Genomic DNA, 13,781 nt, shown 5'->3' on the forward strand with positions numbered 1-13,781 from the left:
CACATACACTCACTGCAGGGATTGAGAACCAATCACTATCTAAACCTCACAGAGTAAGGCTAGACGCAAATCCACACATGCAGCTGTTTGGGGATCTGTGGCTGGTTGTTGGTTGGGGTAAACAGTTGTTGCCTACATGGGAAATGCGTAATGGACCTGAGATGGATAAGAGGCAGAAAATAGACTCTGAAGCAGTTTGTAGGGTCATGTCAAACTTAGCATCTAATTGGGAGTATTTTTTTCCTGGTGACCTCTGATTGAGCTATCAATATTTATCTGGTTGCTAGCATGCAGTTCTACAATTTGACAAGTTAGCCAGACAAAATTCTCTAAGGGAGATGCAAAGGATGATCTCAGATCACTTTGATGAAATGGCTTCATATGCTACTGGTTGAAGCCACAACATAGAGGTAGAACATTAGACTAGAGGTGACATGGCAATTGGCCACAGCACTGGAAAACGGCAAGTGCAGCCTCCATCTTACGTATGTAGACCTGTGCTCTTCAGTCAATGCAAATCAAAGGAGAACACACAAATAAATGTAGTTCCCTTAGCGCTGTAGATGGCGGTAGCACACATCTTACGCAAGCTGCCACAAAAAGCCACAGAAAGAGAAAAAGGAGGGGACAATGCCCCCTTAGGAGAACAAACTTAAGCACACTCTTTTCCATTGGGTAGGCGGGGTTTGGTTTATCTTACTCTATAAGAAGATGTTCGTTTACAGTCAGACCAGATCAGCTGTTTCATTCACCTGCCAATTTAAATGATGTATCATTCTACACAGCCCATTGAAACGTTGGAAAGGCTCAAAGTTAATTGGTCCACTATCTTGTCCCCCCTTATGCAGCTCCAGCGGCTGTATGAGAAGTATCTGCGTGCTGAGAGTTTCCGTAAGTCTCTAGCGTACCAGAAGAGGTACCTGCTGCTGGTACTGGGAGGCTTCCAGGAGTGTGAACAGGTAACACACACACACACACATGGTTTGTCTTTATAGTGCATGTCATGCACAGAGAGAGCTCAATGTGCTCCACAAAAAAAGTAAATATTGAAACGGATGAAATTAAATCAAAAGTGCAACAAACTATTAATTAAATTATTAGTAATTAAATGAATAGTAATTAAAATTATGAATGTGCTGTACCTGCCATCAGGTGACTCTGGCGGTGATCGCACGCATGGGAGCTCACCCCTCCCACACAGACCTCCAGGCTGCCGCCCACCTCCGCCGTCAACCAATCAACCGCTTCCGCACTGGAGTCCGTGTCATCATCGCCATCACCAGGTACGGGACCAGAGCTGTTGCATGGGACACTGCAGGGGTGGGGACACGTGCTGTGTGTGTTTTTTTGGTTGTCAAATGTGGCTACTCTTGTTGAAGTCCCCTTTAGAAAATAAGGCTAGAGCACATAGTAAGAGTAAAATAAAGAGTAATATACTGTATATATATTTAGTTGCTGATACGCCATGCAATGTATGGACAATGTTGTCCGGAGGCACCAAGGTTTGAGTGCAGGGTGTGTCATATCCCAACCCTACCCCATCTCTCTCTGTGTGCACTATGACGTATCACTTCCCTGTTTGATTTGGCCTGTTTGACTGATGCTGTCTACCAGGAGCGAGTGCTAACTGTTGTGTGTCCCTCCTTGTTTCCCCTGCCTCGTCTCCCCGTATCAGGTTGAAGTTCCTGACGCGCAAGTGGCAGAGAGCCACCAAGAGAATACGCAGCAGCAGTTCCACCACACTCAATACATACGCCGCAACCAGCACTACAGGTGAGAGACAGAGAGAGCGAGTGAAAGAGAGCGAGAGAGAGCATGAAGTGGAGTCTCTTCTCTGCCCACATTAGTGCACTAGGGGAGAATACACACACACAAACACACATAGACTTCACCATTGTGTGTATGTGTTAGTTAACTCCTCTCTCCTCTCCCTCCAGTATCCACAGGGAGGTCTGAAGTTCTGAGGCCTCAGCACCCGACCTCCGCCTACAACTCCCCTCCTACGAAGGAGCCAACCAGACGCAAGAGTGCAAGCTCCTCACTCAGCCAGCCAATCAAATCGCAGCTCATTAGCCAGAGCAGGTGAAGCAACAGTGCTTTTTTGTGTCTTGTTGAAAATACTGCTAATGTATGAAGTGTGTCAAATTTAAACCTGCTTTTTGTGTTTTATGTCCTGATAACATCCCACTTTTGTATTACATTGAACTTTTCTGGTAAATAAAGTGCCTGCGTGCGTGCTGGCAGGTAGAGCAGTATATGGCATGTAAAAAGAGCTCTTACATTATCATTATGTCTCTTCAGCACTCTGCTCTTTGTATTGTATTGAGTTTGAATGGTAAATGAAACCTGTGTGTGTGTGTGTAGGGTCCTGTCGAGTCCCGTGCTGGTTCAAGCGGAGCGCTCCATGACTGCGTCCCAAGATGCTGAGCGCTCGCTTACAGAGTACATCCAACACCTGGAAACCATCCAGCAACGCCTCGGGGCCGTACGCCCAGGTACAGGTGTGTGTGTGTGCGCTGGTCAGACTGACTGTGTGTGTGTGTGTGTGCGTGCGCGTGTGCGTGTGTGTGTGTGCGCTGGTCAGACTTAGGCCTGTCACGATAAAATTTTTTGCCAGACGATAACGATAACAAGAAATTATTGCGATAATCGATAATATTGTCTCTCTCGCCATTTTCAAACCATATAATGTGCAATAAAACACACTGCTATGCAAGGTGCGGCCTCCTTCTTGAAACATTGAATGTAACATTTGGGCCAGCAGACTCAGAGGTTTAAATAATTAAGATTGACGCCTGCTCCAAGAAGAAATGTGTCAAACAATATAATGACGTAAAAATGCAATAAAAATGTGACTACACCCCTTCACATTTTTAAAGCATCACAGCGGAGGATATATATATGTTTTTAAATACATCCTAATGGAGCACAATAGGCTCTAAATAGGCTTTTTTGTATTTATTATTAAGGTAAGTTATATAGTCTTTCTTTAACATTTTCTGTTATTTATCTTTCTCAAGCACACTGAATGGCTTATAGGCCTATCCATGGTGTGATGTAAAATAACCTACAGGTGGGGTATTGTTAATTTACAAATTATTACTTCAGCTTATTTCAAACAAATGCACGTTGTTACTAACTAATTGTCAGTCAAAACCCAAATCAGCCCTGTTAAAGGCATTTCAACATCAGCAAAAAGCAAAAGAGCATGAACAGATGCACAAGTTCCAACTCTCTCTCTCTCTCTCTCTCTCTCTCTCTCTCTCTCTCTCCTCGACTGGAACAAGTTGCAATTCTGCGCACTTTAAAGTCCTTTATGAACGCCCATACATTGATTCTTATGAGTTGTGAGTCGCCATGCCTCTGTTTCCCCTGTAGCGCGCTCAACCGTTCACATTCTCCTGGTGTGACAGATTTAAATCCACAAATCTTATCTTCATGATTTGCTTGCGGACTGCCTACTCATATTGTTAGGTCTAAATAAACAAGAAATATAGCGAAAATCACAAAAAGAACAGACAACGAACGTCGGGGTAGGAGGCGAATTGAAATAGGCTAATAGTGGAAACTCGGCGAGGTTTAAAATAACCTCAGAGCAAGTTTGTCGCAACGGCACCACTATTTCATGTTTGCACAAACACGCCTTCGTCGTGGATATTGGGTTGCTGCGCATGTTTCAAAATGAACATTTGCCTCCGTGTTGGAGCTGTTCATTCCTCTCTCTGAGGAACGTTGCAGATGCGCTGACTGAGACTGGAAGAATATTGCGCTCCTAGTCTCTAGCGCTGATTCTTTGTCGAGGCTTATAAGCGACGCGCGGGAACACCAGCTTTCTATTTCAAAGACGCAAGTAGCCAGATCAATGCACTTTTTTCCAACCAGAACTGCACTGAAACTTAAAATTACACCAACATTTAAGCGTCATTGCGCTGCGTTGGCCTATAACGCGCCATCAGTAGTCTTACGGCTACGGTAGAGGGAGAGAGGGAAAACAAAACATCACGCAAATAACTTATCGTTACTTATCGGAGCCAGAAAAGTGATCGTTCTTGTAAAAAGTTATCGTCCGATTTATTGACTTATCGTATATCGTGACAGGCTTAGTCAGACTGACTGTGTGTGTGTGTGTGTGTGTGTGTGTGTGTGTGTGTGTGTGTGTGTGTGTGTGTGTGTGTGTGTGTGTGTGTGTGTGTGTGTGTGTGTGTGTGTGTGAACACTGAGCACATGGGAGCTGGTTTTGTGTGTTTGTAAATCTAGACTGTAACAAAACGGCTCACAATGGAGGGGATTCACACCAAATGGCAGCTGCTTGGGTTTTTTGTTTGTTTTTTTTGGGCGAGCACTACTGTGGCTTCACTACACCGCATCACACCTAATCAGCTAGCCTCAGAGCTGACTATCATCAGTGCACCTGGGCTATCTAGCTAGCTTGAGATATGATTAGCATCACTGCATGGGTCCTGGATAAACCTAGTGGCACTTTTTTTTTAACGTCATTACCCACAACCCACCTCTTCCGTGCACCTTTTTGGGAAGCCTGTCTGTGTAATCAGGCACTGTTTTTGTACCCTAAACCCCCCCTTAGACTCCCCATGTCAATATCGCTACATAGGCAAGACTACTGTTCGGTCAAATGCGGCAAATACAACTTGAGGAAAAGCGAGTGTCTGGCTTTGGCAAAGAGGTGACTGATTACACAAGATGGCGCAGGAGCACAAGGTGCCCTTATTGGCTGTTTTCCGATTGGGCTTTGTTCTCATTGGTTGATAGTGGACTGGGGGGCCTTAAGCTCCACACTCATTGGGTGATTAGTGACTTATTAGCGATTGGGCAGTTAGTAACTTTTCCCTGCGTTCCCGTTTCTGATTGGCTGCTGATGGCCTGGTTTGTGATTGGCTGGCGTCGTCGCGTTGCAGTGAGCCCGCAGGGCTTGGGCGAGAGTTTGCGCCACGGGCACGGCAGCCTGGCACACATGATGGGGCAGCGGCAGCACTGGCTGAGCGGGCAGCGCAGCTGGAACTACCTCAGCTACCTGGCGCCCGCTTACACGCTCGCGCCCGGTGAGTGCCTTGGATACACATACAGAGTTTAACTGTTACCTGGAGACCTTGTACTACACATGCGCACACGTACTACCTGGCGCCTGCTTACATGCTCAGTGAGTGCTCATTGAGAACTCGTACCACACATGCCCGCTTGCGCCGCCCACTTACACTCAAACACTCTTGCCTGTGAATCACTGAAATCTCTCAAACAGACATGCAGTGTGACCCTCTTCTTTGTTAAGCATCTTGTAAAATCAGTCACCCCTACACCAGTTGCCACCTTGCTAGTCGTTTGTACTGTATGTTTTTTGAGGAACATGATTATGCCCAATTGTTGTTTTCTGAGGGACATGGTATGTCTGATTTGGCAGAAGTCCTTCGATCTTCTATGGATCTACTGTCTGTCTGCCGTTTGTGATTGTACTAATGATGATCTGAGTCTGTCTATTATGTGTTTGATGACCGTCTTTAAATAGTGTGTGACTGGGCTGTGCTGTGCTGTCTAGAGTGTGCTTTTGAACTTGGGTGTGTCTGTGTCTGTGACTGTCTGTTCTGCCTGTGGTGTGACTGACCTGTCTGGCTGTTGTGTGACTGTAAATAGCTGGTGCGTGTGTGTGTGTGTGCGTGTATTCTGCCTGACGTCTCTTCTCTGTGTCTCCAGGCTCCCCACCGCTGCTGTCTTATCAAAGGAAATCCGACCGCTGAAGGAATGTCCCATTTTAACTGCACTTGTGCCAGCGTGCCGTGTGTCTCTCGTCCTACTTTTGTACTTTTATCAGCGCCATTTGTCTGTTAATACGCTCAAGTACTCCTTTTGATTTGCCTAAATTATTTTTGTATTAATGCACATTTCATTTTCATTTTTTCTCAGAATTGTGATTTTTGTAATTCTTCATGATTAATTAATACACTGGTGTCATCCGAATGTGCTTGAAATAGTGCTATTTTTTAAAAGTATTTTTTATATGCATTTCTATTGTATGTTCTGTACAGTTGTTTTGTGTATTATACTATCTTTATAATTGTTCTGTTACATGTGCACATATAATACGATACACTCTCACGAACGTTGCACTGGAATACATCATCCAAAAAGGGAGACGTTTTTGAACAAGTTTTGAAAGGTTTTGTTTTGTCTTTTTTGTATCATCTATAAACGTTTTTTACAAAGACCACCAATAAATATTTTATTCCAAATGCAATTTTCTACCTCTCTTATTTTGTCTGTCTCTTCATACGTGTTCAGATCTAGATGTAGTATACATTCAGCTTTTACACAGAGGGAGGAGGGGGATGATTTAGTGAAAAGTGGTGCAGAATTAGCAGTTATCAGTAGGGGTGTAAATAAAAATCGATTTGTGTTAATGCATCAATCCTACAGCCAGCGATTCAATTAATCGATTCGCCCATAAGAGAATTGATTAATCGTGATTAATCCATGAATTGACTTTTGTTACTTCACTCATTTTATGAGGCATTTTATTTTGCTCATGCAGTAATAATACATACTGTAATAATGATGCGCCTCAAATATAATGCATGCAGATATTCCAGCTTTTGTTCTTTTATTTAATGTTTCACACATAAAAGCTTTTAAAGTAAAAAAAAAAAACGCACATCGCTAGCCTAAGAAATCAATATTGAATCGAATCGCCAAAAAGGCTCTGATTTACACCCCAAGTTTTCAGTAACACCAGTATGAATGTATATGTGTGAATCAGAGGGGAAAAATCACAGGAAGTCATTCCAGTGCTTATACAGTCTCATAGTAATTAGAAGTAACAAATAAAACGTGTTTTTTTTTTTTTTTTTTTTTTTTTTTATAAAAAAATGAGCTGAAGTTAAGAAACTTCAGAAACTCTTAACTGTCCAGCCAATAATTCACCAGGCTGCTTACATAGGTGGGCAATGCTGAACCCTAGCGCCCAAAACACGTAACTGCCTCCTCACTTATGGGACAATAATGCATTGGAAATTGTTTGGTGTTTTTTTTCTTTTTTCTTTTTTTCGTCCACTGCGGGAAAATGCACGATTAAAATTGTATCATTACATTAATAATTGTACAATTTGAGTTGCTTTAAACCAAACACAAGATAAACTTCGAACTCCGAGGTCAGCCTATGAGGGACTTGGATGGGGGGGGATGCAGCATCATTTGTCCACGTGAAGTTCATGCGGCTTTGTTTGTGGGGTGGACCAAGCTAATACTACAGTAACGACACCATGCTACTGTCTGGGGAAGCGGTCTCACATTGTTACGGAACCAAGATAGTGAAAATGACTGAGTTTCCAAAACGAATGGATGTGAGATTACAAACGAATGGACGTGAGTGAAGTGTCATTTCAAGTCTTCAGCTGGTAAGAGAATGCCATCCATAATCTACTGAGTTATCCACGCAAGCGGTTGGCTACAGCACCCCATGTGTTGTTGTATTTTCATAGCTCTGGTTAAAAATGAACTGTGGTCACAGACTTTTGAATAGATTATAAGCTGTTACACTTTATTAGTTAACTTTTACAGTTTTTTTTCTAGTCACCAATTGCTCATTTTTTTGTATGCTGTAGAACTCTTCACACAAATGGGCCTACAACCTCTCAAAACCCAACACGGTTCGATTAACTCTAGTCCTAGTATTCCTACACACAGTTGTAAAATTAAATGTTTTAATTTGTACCAAATCGGTACCCATCGAGACCCACGTAGTTTAAATTAAAACACACTTTACCTCCTGCTTTCTCTATTATTATTTTTTGAGGAGGTTGGGAAATTCAAAAAGAGGGCCTGCGCCTTTCAATGTGGCTTTAGTTATGTGGTGGTGCGTTGGCTTGGAATATGGAGTAATGCAAAGTCAGAGAGTCTGGAGCTCGCACTCAAAAAAGACTTGAAAAGAGATGCCCAAATAAAGTGGGGTTTTAATGATCTCACAATATGCCGTGCAGTATTTACAAAGGTGCAAACGTTTTTTTGCACTGAGGATGGGATCACCTGAAACGTTTGCACCTTTGTAAATACTGCACGGCATATTGTGAGATCATTAAAAACCCACTTTATTTGGGCATCTCTTTTCAAGTCTTTTTTGAGTGCGAGCTCCAGACTCTCTGACTTTGCATTACGTGAGGAGGTTGGGGTAATGCCCATTTGGAAATTGTAAAACAGTGGGTTGTGTAAGTTTTCAGTTATGCAAAACGAGTGTTGCACAGTTGATGTTTTGTTACATTTTGGAAAGTGTGTGTTAGAAATTGCTAGCTGGATGTAAAGCCTTGTTCTTCTTTTAGTTTGTTTTAGTTTAGTTAGTTTAAGTTGAATAGGGGTGTAGCGAACGGTGAGGAGACACTGGTGCAAAAGACAAGTGAAACATACGTGGTTGCTGGTTGTCCAGACTCAATTCATGCAGGTAAAATTGTCGTTCTGGTGGTAGATACATTGCCATTTAGAATCAATGTGGTATGCCTACAGTAGGACTAGGACGAGTGACAACTAGCGAATGCCATTCGGGATGCACTCAGGTTTTCTTGTGATGTGTGTAGTTCTTACGTTAGGTCATTCAGTAGCAAGGGAGTAACTTTGACTTTGACATTGGTAGGGACATAAAATTGGTGGGAGTTCGGGGGTTTCTCCCCCGAGAAAAATTAGAAAATACAGTTGTTAAAAGTACAATTTTAACGCAATATGTGAATGTATTAGCCTATGAATGAATGTAGCTCAATGGTTTTAGAGGGGGATGATTTTTGACCATTTTCATTGTGTGTGTGTGTGTGTGGGGGCTGGGGGGGGGGGGGGGGGGGGGGGGGCTGATTACCAATCATAAGTTCATGGCACACAGATGTTATATCAATGAGCAGATGATATGTCAACGAGCGTTCCAGGAAGTTGGTCTTTCAATCACACGGTTTCAGGCTACCTCTGTTTACACCTCCATCCATGACTGGAGTGAAATTGACCAAAGCAGCTAGTTCTGATACAACATTGCTCCAGAGACTTTTACCAATAACATATAAGTCGCTTTGTGTTCAAATGTCAGCAAAGTGGTATTGCCTAACATGAAAATGATCACCAGTTCTGCCAATAGGCCTAGCCTACTCACTTTATTGACATTTAGGCCTATTTTAACAGCAACAAAAATGACACTGACATTTGCAAACCTTTTCTTGAAATAAGCTTGCTTGTTTTTTAAATAAAAAATAAATAAGACAGGGCCTAGAAAAAAAATGTTTTGGTTCCGGTGCCGACTGACCCTTTTTATCCTCCAAAATTAGCGACACTTCTTCACTCTCATAGGCTAACTCCCTATCTCTCGCTTTCTCCCTGCCTGTAGCTGTGTTTGCATCATAGCAGCCTACAGGCAAAACACATGCGCGTGCAAGTGTCTTTGCGCAGCGCGTCTTGACAGAAATCCCAGCGATGTCACCGCATAGTTGCGCACCAACTGTGTCACGTTGTAGGCGAATTTTAATGTTACAACATACCAGTTAGCTTTGTAGCCCTTCTACATGACCCGAAATGCAATAGCCTACAACACAATGAGTAGGTGTAGGCCCTATCTGCGATTTTTGAATGATGTTGGTTACATAGGGTGACATCAGCTAAAGTGGGCCATCAGCCAAAGTGGGCCGCTTAAGGTTTCGAGGTCCCAGCGCCTATGGAAATGAGAGCCAATGTCTAAAAATGATATTAAATTGTTGCCATGACTGTGCTTGACAAGTAACACTTAATTTTATTGGTTTTTGTTTGTTATTGTGGGAGGGGCAGTAATTCAAATGTTGTTTGCGCGAGGAAACTGCATGGTAAGTAGGTTGGCATGTCAAATCTGGCTGAATATTATAAGGATCATATAGTTATTTTAAAACATGCCTACAGATTAAAAAAATGCTCATGTTATCAGTCTTGGTTGTATAAATCAGATCAAATAGTGGTAGTCTGATATATTAACTTAATTTAAGAAAAAAAGGGTTTATGTTGGTGGCCCAAATGACTTTAACCCCCTATGGTAAAGTGGGCCACGCGTCTTCAGCTAAAGTGGGCCGCCATTATAACCAATGGGTGTTTGCTGTTGCTGTGGAGATAGCTAGCTGGAGATAGCTATGTTTGTGTACACTTTCGAAGAAAAGATGAGGCAAGATGGCAGGTGAAAAGAAATTAATATATATGAAAAAATGGGAGACAGAAAAAGTGAAAAAAATGGGATGAACATTGTCCAGAGACATGTGGCTGTACAGCATTGTGTTTTAGCATCGAAAGTAATGATGAATTATTGACTTTTTCCCTTTTTTATTTAACCGGCCCACTTAACCTGATAAGGTGGCCCACTTTGGCTGAAGCTGCCCATTCAAAAAAAGTTGTCACAACGAAAGTTTAAAGACTTATAGGGCCTAAATAATTATGTTTTATAATATAATTCCAACACAAAAAGATGGAATATAGTAGCTATTAATTATATATGTACATTTAAAATGCACAGATGTTATTTTGTTATTTTCCCAAGCGATCTACCAAAAAGCGGCCCACTTTACCTTATGTCACCCTACTCGTCATGGAAGAAGGCTTCCATTTCAGTCGCGTTGGATGTTCAGCGAGATCAGAACCTAGTCGCAGCAATTAGTCTAGGCTACTCAAGTAGTCCTACAGTTAAATAGCCTGTAAAACAAAGCCAGGTTAATTTAATATGAAAGAAGGGAAATGTTTTGCCGAAGTGTACCTTTAGGAACTCTTTCATTTACCACATGGGTCGTGTTAACAGATGTTTGTCATTGTCATTGTCATTGTTTGTCATTGTCATTGTCATTGACAGTTTTTTTTTAAAAGGAAGACTGAAGATTCTGAAGCCTGCCCGTCCTTTCGATGGTAGTTTAAATAGGCTACACCCGTATCAGTAGATCAAATGTGCATTTCAATTCGTTATTATCTGCGCTGCGCAGAGACCACATTTCTTCTTAAATAGGCCACTTTATCCTTCACCTTTCTCCGCCTCTCTCTGCTTGTCACGCAACTATTACGCATCTACAGAGCTCCGTTCCCTGCACCCAAATAGTGAATTAGAAATTGCCGATGATGTCGGCACAACTGTTCGAATAGGCTAATTAAGATTCAGATCCGTTTGTAGGCCTATACGTAGGGCTAGGTTACTACATTTCCCCACAATCTGATTTAATGGCAGGGCGAAGTTATCCCTCTATCGTCTTTCATAAAAGTTTCATAGGCCTATCATAAAAGGGTTTTTTCATATCATATCCTCAGGCGTCGCCACAAACTCCTCGCTTGAAACAAAAAGTAGGCGGGCCTATGTACCAGAAATAGTATCGCACGGTGTCTTATGAAAGTAACTTTAATCTGACATTTTGAAATGGTAGCCTAGTTAGACTAGCCTACTCGTTACTGAAAAAAATAGTGCGACTTCAACGTTACCAGCAACACCGGTCGAGATTACACAGTAGGGGGCTAAATATTGGTGGGGACGTGTCCCTACCGTCCCCACCATAAATTACGCCCATGTAGTAGTGATGGTCGAATAGTAAGTCAACACCAAATCTTCCTCCAGTCTAGATACAATGTATCTACGCGCATCTACATATGCATTATAGGCAGTCGGGATAGATGAATGCTTTACAGAAAAAGCATTCGCCCGAACAGGGACTTGAACCCTGGACCCTCAGATTAAAAGTCTGATGCTCTACCGACTGAGCTATCCGGGCTCTGACAGATAGTTGTGGTCACATGACATATATTGCACCTCCTCTCTGCAGGCGGCGTGACTTCCTCTTCAGCGGTGAAGTTCGAATTTGGAAGGCGCGTCAAGGTGTGCCGCCATACAACGTTCAAAGAAGGAACTCGATTTGTGCTACAATAACGTTCAGGTAAAAGAAAATGCATGAAGTTGTCAATGAACCGCGAAGTACTAATAACTGAACTATGTCTTCAAACCCATTTAAGGGAACTTTTTTTTTTAAGTCGCACTAGTCGCGTGCGTTGTTCCTGTGCTCGACCTGCCTGCCTGACGGAAAGGAAAGAATGATTCTGACAAAATGACTGAGGGAATGGGCACCCAATGTAAGGGTCGGGAACAACAGAAGGTAACCCCAAAAACACAAAGTACGCCTTCATGTGTTTTTTCTGGAATTCCTGATTTTTTTCAGCTTTCATATAAATTCTGTCTGTCAATACTGTGACTCCAATACTGTATATTATAGCCTATAGTAGTAGACTAGCCTATGTGCTCTGTTTATTTTCTTATGTATGTGGCGCCTCAGTGCTAGCCTGGGCGTAAGCCAACTGTGCCCTGAAGTTAACACTTACATAATTGGTTCAATAATAGAAAGACATATTGCATATTAGCATTCACCTTACATGCAATTGAGTTGTTCAGTGGGAATGACATTGCAATGCTGGCCTATTCTGTGTATTATGTCTCTTTAAATGTGTCAGGTGACAGTAAAAGGCTCTGGTCTTGAAAATAGCGGTCTTTGGATTTGTGCATAAATCAAGCCACTAAAACTCACCACAGGCCAAAGACCTGAGCTTAATTATGGTCTTTTTGTTTTTCACTAGTGTGTGATCACAATCTCTAGCACTCTAGGGCTAGTGTGTTTTCAGTCTTGACTTGGTTTCAACTGGTCGTGGTCTTGTGCTCAACAGGTCTGTCTTGGTCTCAGAGCTTTCTCGATTTCACTCGACTTACTACATTACGGAAATGCCTTATGATCATGATTATCAAACTAGGCCTCAGGAATCTTATGCCTTAATGCTGAACACAGTCTAATACACTGTAGGCCTATTTCCCCCATATTGTGTACCGGTTATGTTCCCTTTTTGTAAGTTGCTTTGGATAAAAGAATCAGCTAAACATAATATAATCTAGTTGGTGTTAGGTCTCTTTTGGGTCCTTTGGTCTCCATTGGGTCTCTTGCTTTGCCTGCACCAGTAACATACACCTCAACGTTAAGCCAATTTTGGTGACTATACCAGAGAGATTTTAGAATGAGAGGGGACATATGGCGGCCATCTTGGTGACGCCTCCGGGGTGCTATTTCGCGATTAAGTAGACCAGATCTGAGAGTCAATGGGAAAAATGAATGGGGAAACTGAGTATAGGACGGAGGGGAACCCAGCGGTTGTGAAAACCATATGGTTGAAACGACCGTGAAAAACTGATCAATCTAGACTACTTGGTTGTGTCATACGAGTCAAAATAAAGCTTTTTGAGCCACTTTTCTCACGTTTTTTTTTGACAGAGCGCAGGCGCAGTAGTTCCATAACGGCACGAGAGCAACGGCTTTTCACAACTGAGCATGTGCATAATTTCGCGTGCGCCGATGCAGCCAGATGATTGGATCACTGGCAACGCAGCTCAGCAGGCACATTGGCTCTTGTTACCAGAAAGGTGGGAGATGTGCGGGTAGACGCCATATTTGCGTTACGAATCTTCACCGTTAATTTCTATGTACCTGTCCTATCTCCCCTTACTAGAATATTTCTGACTATACATCCATGAAGTCGGTGTTATGTACAATAAAACGGTCAAATACACTAGACACCGAGATGTATAACTCTGGCCATAGCAGCCATTTATTTCTGTAAAACCCGCGTTCCCAGCATGCCCTGCATGAGTATAGTTTTCAAAAGTTTCAAGCCAACGAACCCAAGGCACCAGGGGTTCGCCAGGCAGTGCTAAAAACTGAGGAAGTGGTGGTAGATTAAGCTCCATCCTCGTCGGCAATGTTATGTACAATAAACCGGTCAAA

General features: G+C 42.5%; 1 protein-coding gene and 1 non-coding gene across 7 annotated transcripts in view; one reads left to right on the plus strand and one right to left on the minus strand.

Annotated features, from left to right (window-relative positions):
* The window catches only part of pcnt (pericentrin), an 81,602-nt gene extending 75,355 nt beyond the window's left edge, over nucleotides 1-6,247 (plus strand). For 3 of the 6 annotated variants that reach the window (XM_063211539.1, XM_063211540.1, XM_063211541.1), the window contains 7 exons: nucleotides 849-959; nucleotides 1,153-1,283; nucleotides 1,676-1,773; nucleotides 1,938-2,082; nucleotides 2,365-2,495; nucleotides 4,917-5,060; nucleotides 5,707-6,247. In XM_063211539.1, coding sequence (XP_063067609.1) covers nucleotides 849-959; nucleotides 1,153-1,283; nucleotides 1,676-1,773; nucleotides 1,938-2,082; nucleotides 2,365-2,495; nucleotides 4,917-5,060; nucleotides 5,707-5,750 — 804 coding nt within the window. In that variant the 3' untranslated portion in view covers nucleotides 5,751-6,247. Of the gene's footprint in view, nucleotides 1-848; nucleotides 960-1,152; nucleotides 1,284-1,675; nucleotides 1,774-1,937; nucleotides 2,083-2,364; nucleotides 2,502-4,916; nucleotides 5,061-5,706 lie in introns of all 6 variants that reach the window. The other 3 variants (XM_063211543.1, XM_063211544.1, XM_063211542.1) reach the window with 2 other exon arrangements.
* Nucleotides 6,248-11,662: 5,415 nt separating this feature from the next.
* trnak-uuu (transfer RNA lysine (anticodon UUU)) lies at nucleotides 11,663-11,735 on the minus strand. The gene has a single exon. It is a non-coding gene; the product is annotated as a tRNA-Lys (tRNA).
* Between the last annotated feature and the right edge of the window lie 2,046 nt (nucleotides 11,736-13,781).

This window comes from Engraulis encrasicolus, chromosome 12, assembly GCF_034702125.1.
Source record: "Engraulis encrasicolus isolate BLACKSEA-1 chromosome 12, IST_EnEncr_1.0, whole genome shotgun sequence".
In the NCBI taxonomy this organism is placed as follows: domain Eukaryota; kingdom Metazoa; phylum Chordata; class Actinopteri; order Clupeiformes; family Engraulidae; genus Engraulis; species Engraulis encrasicolus.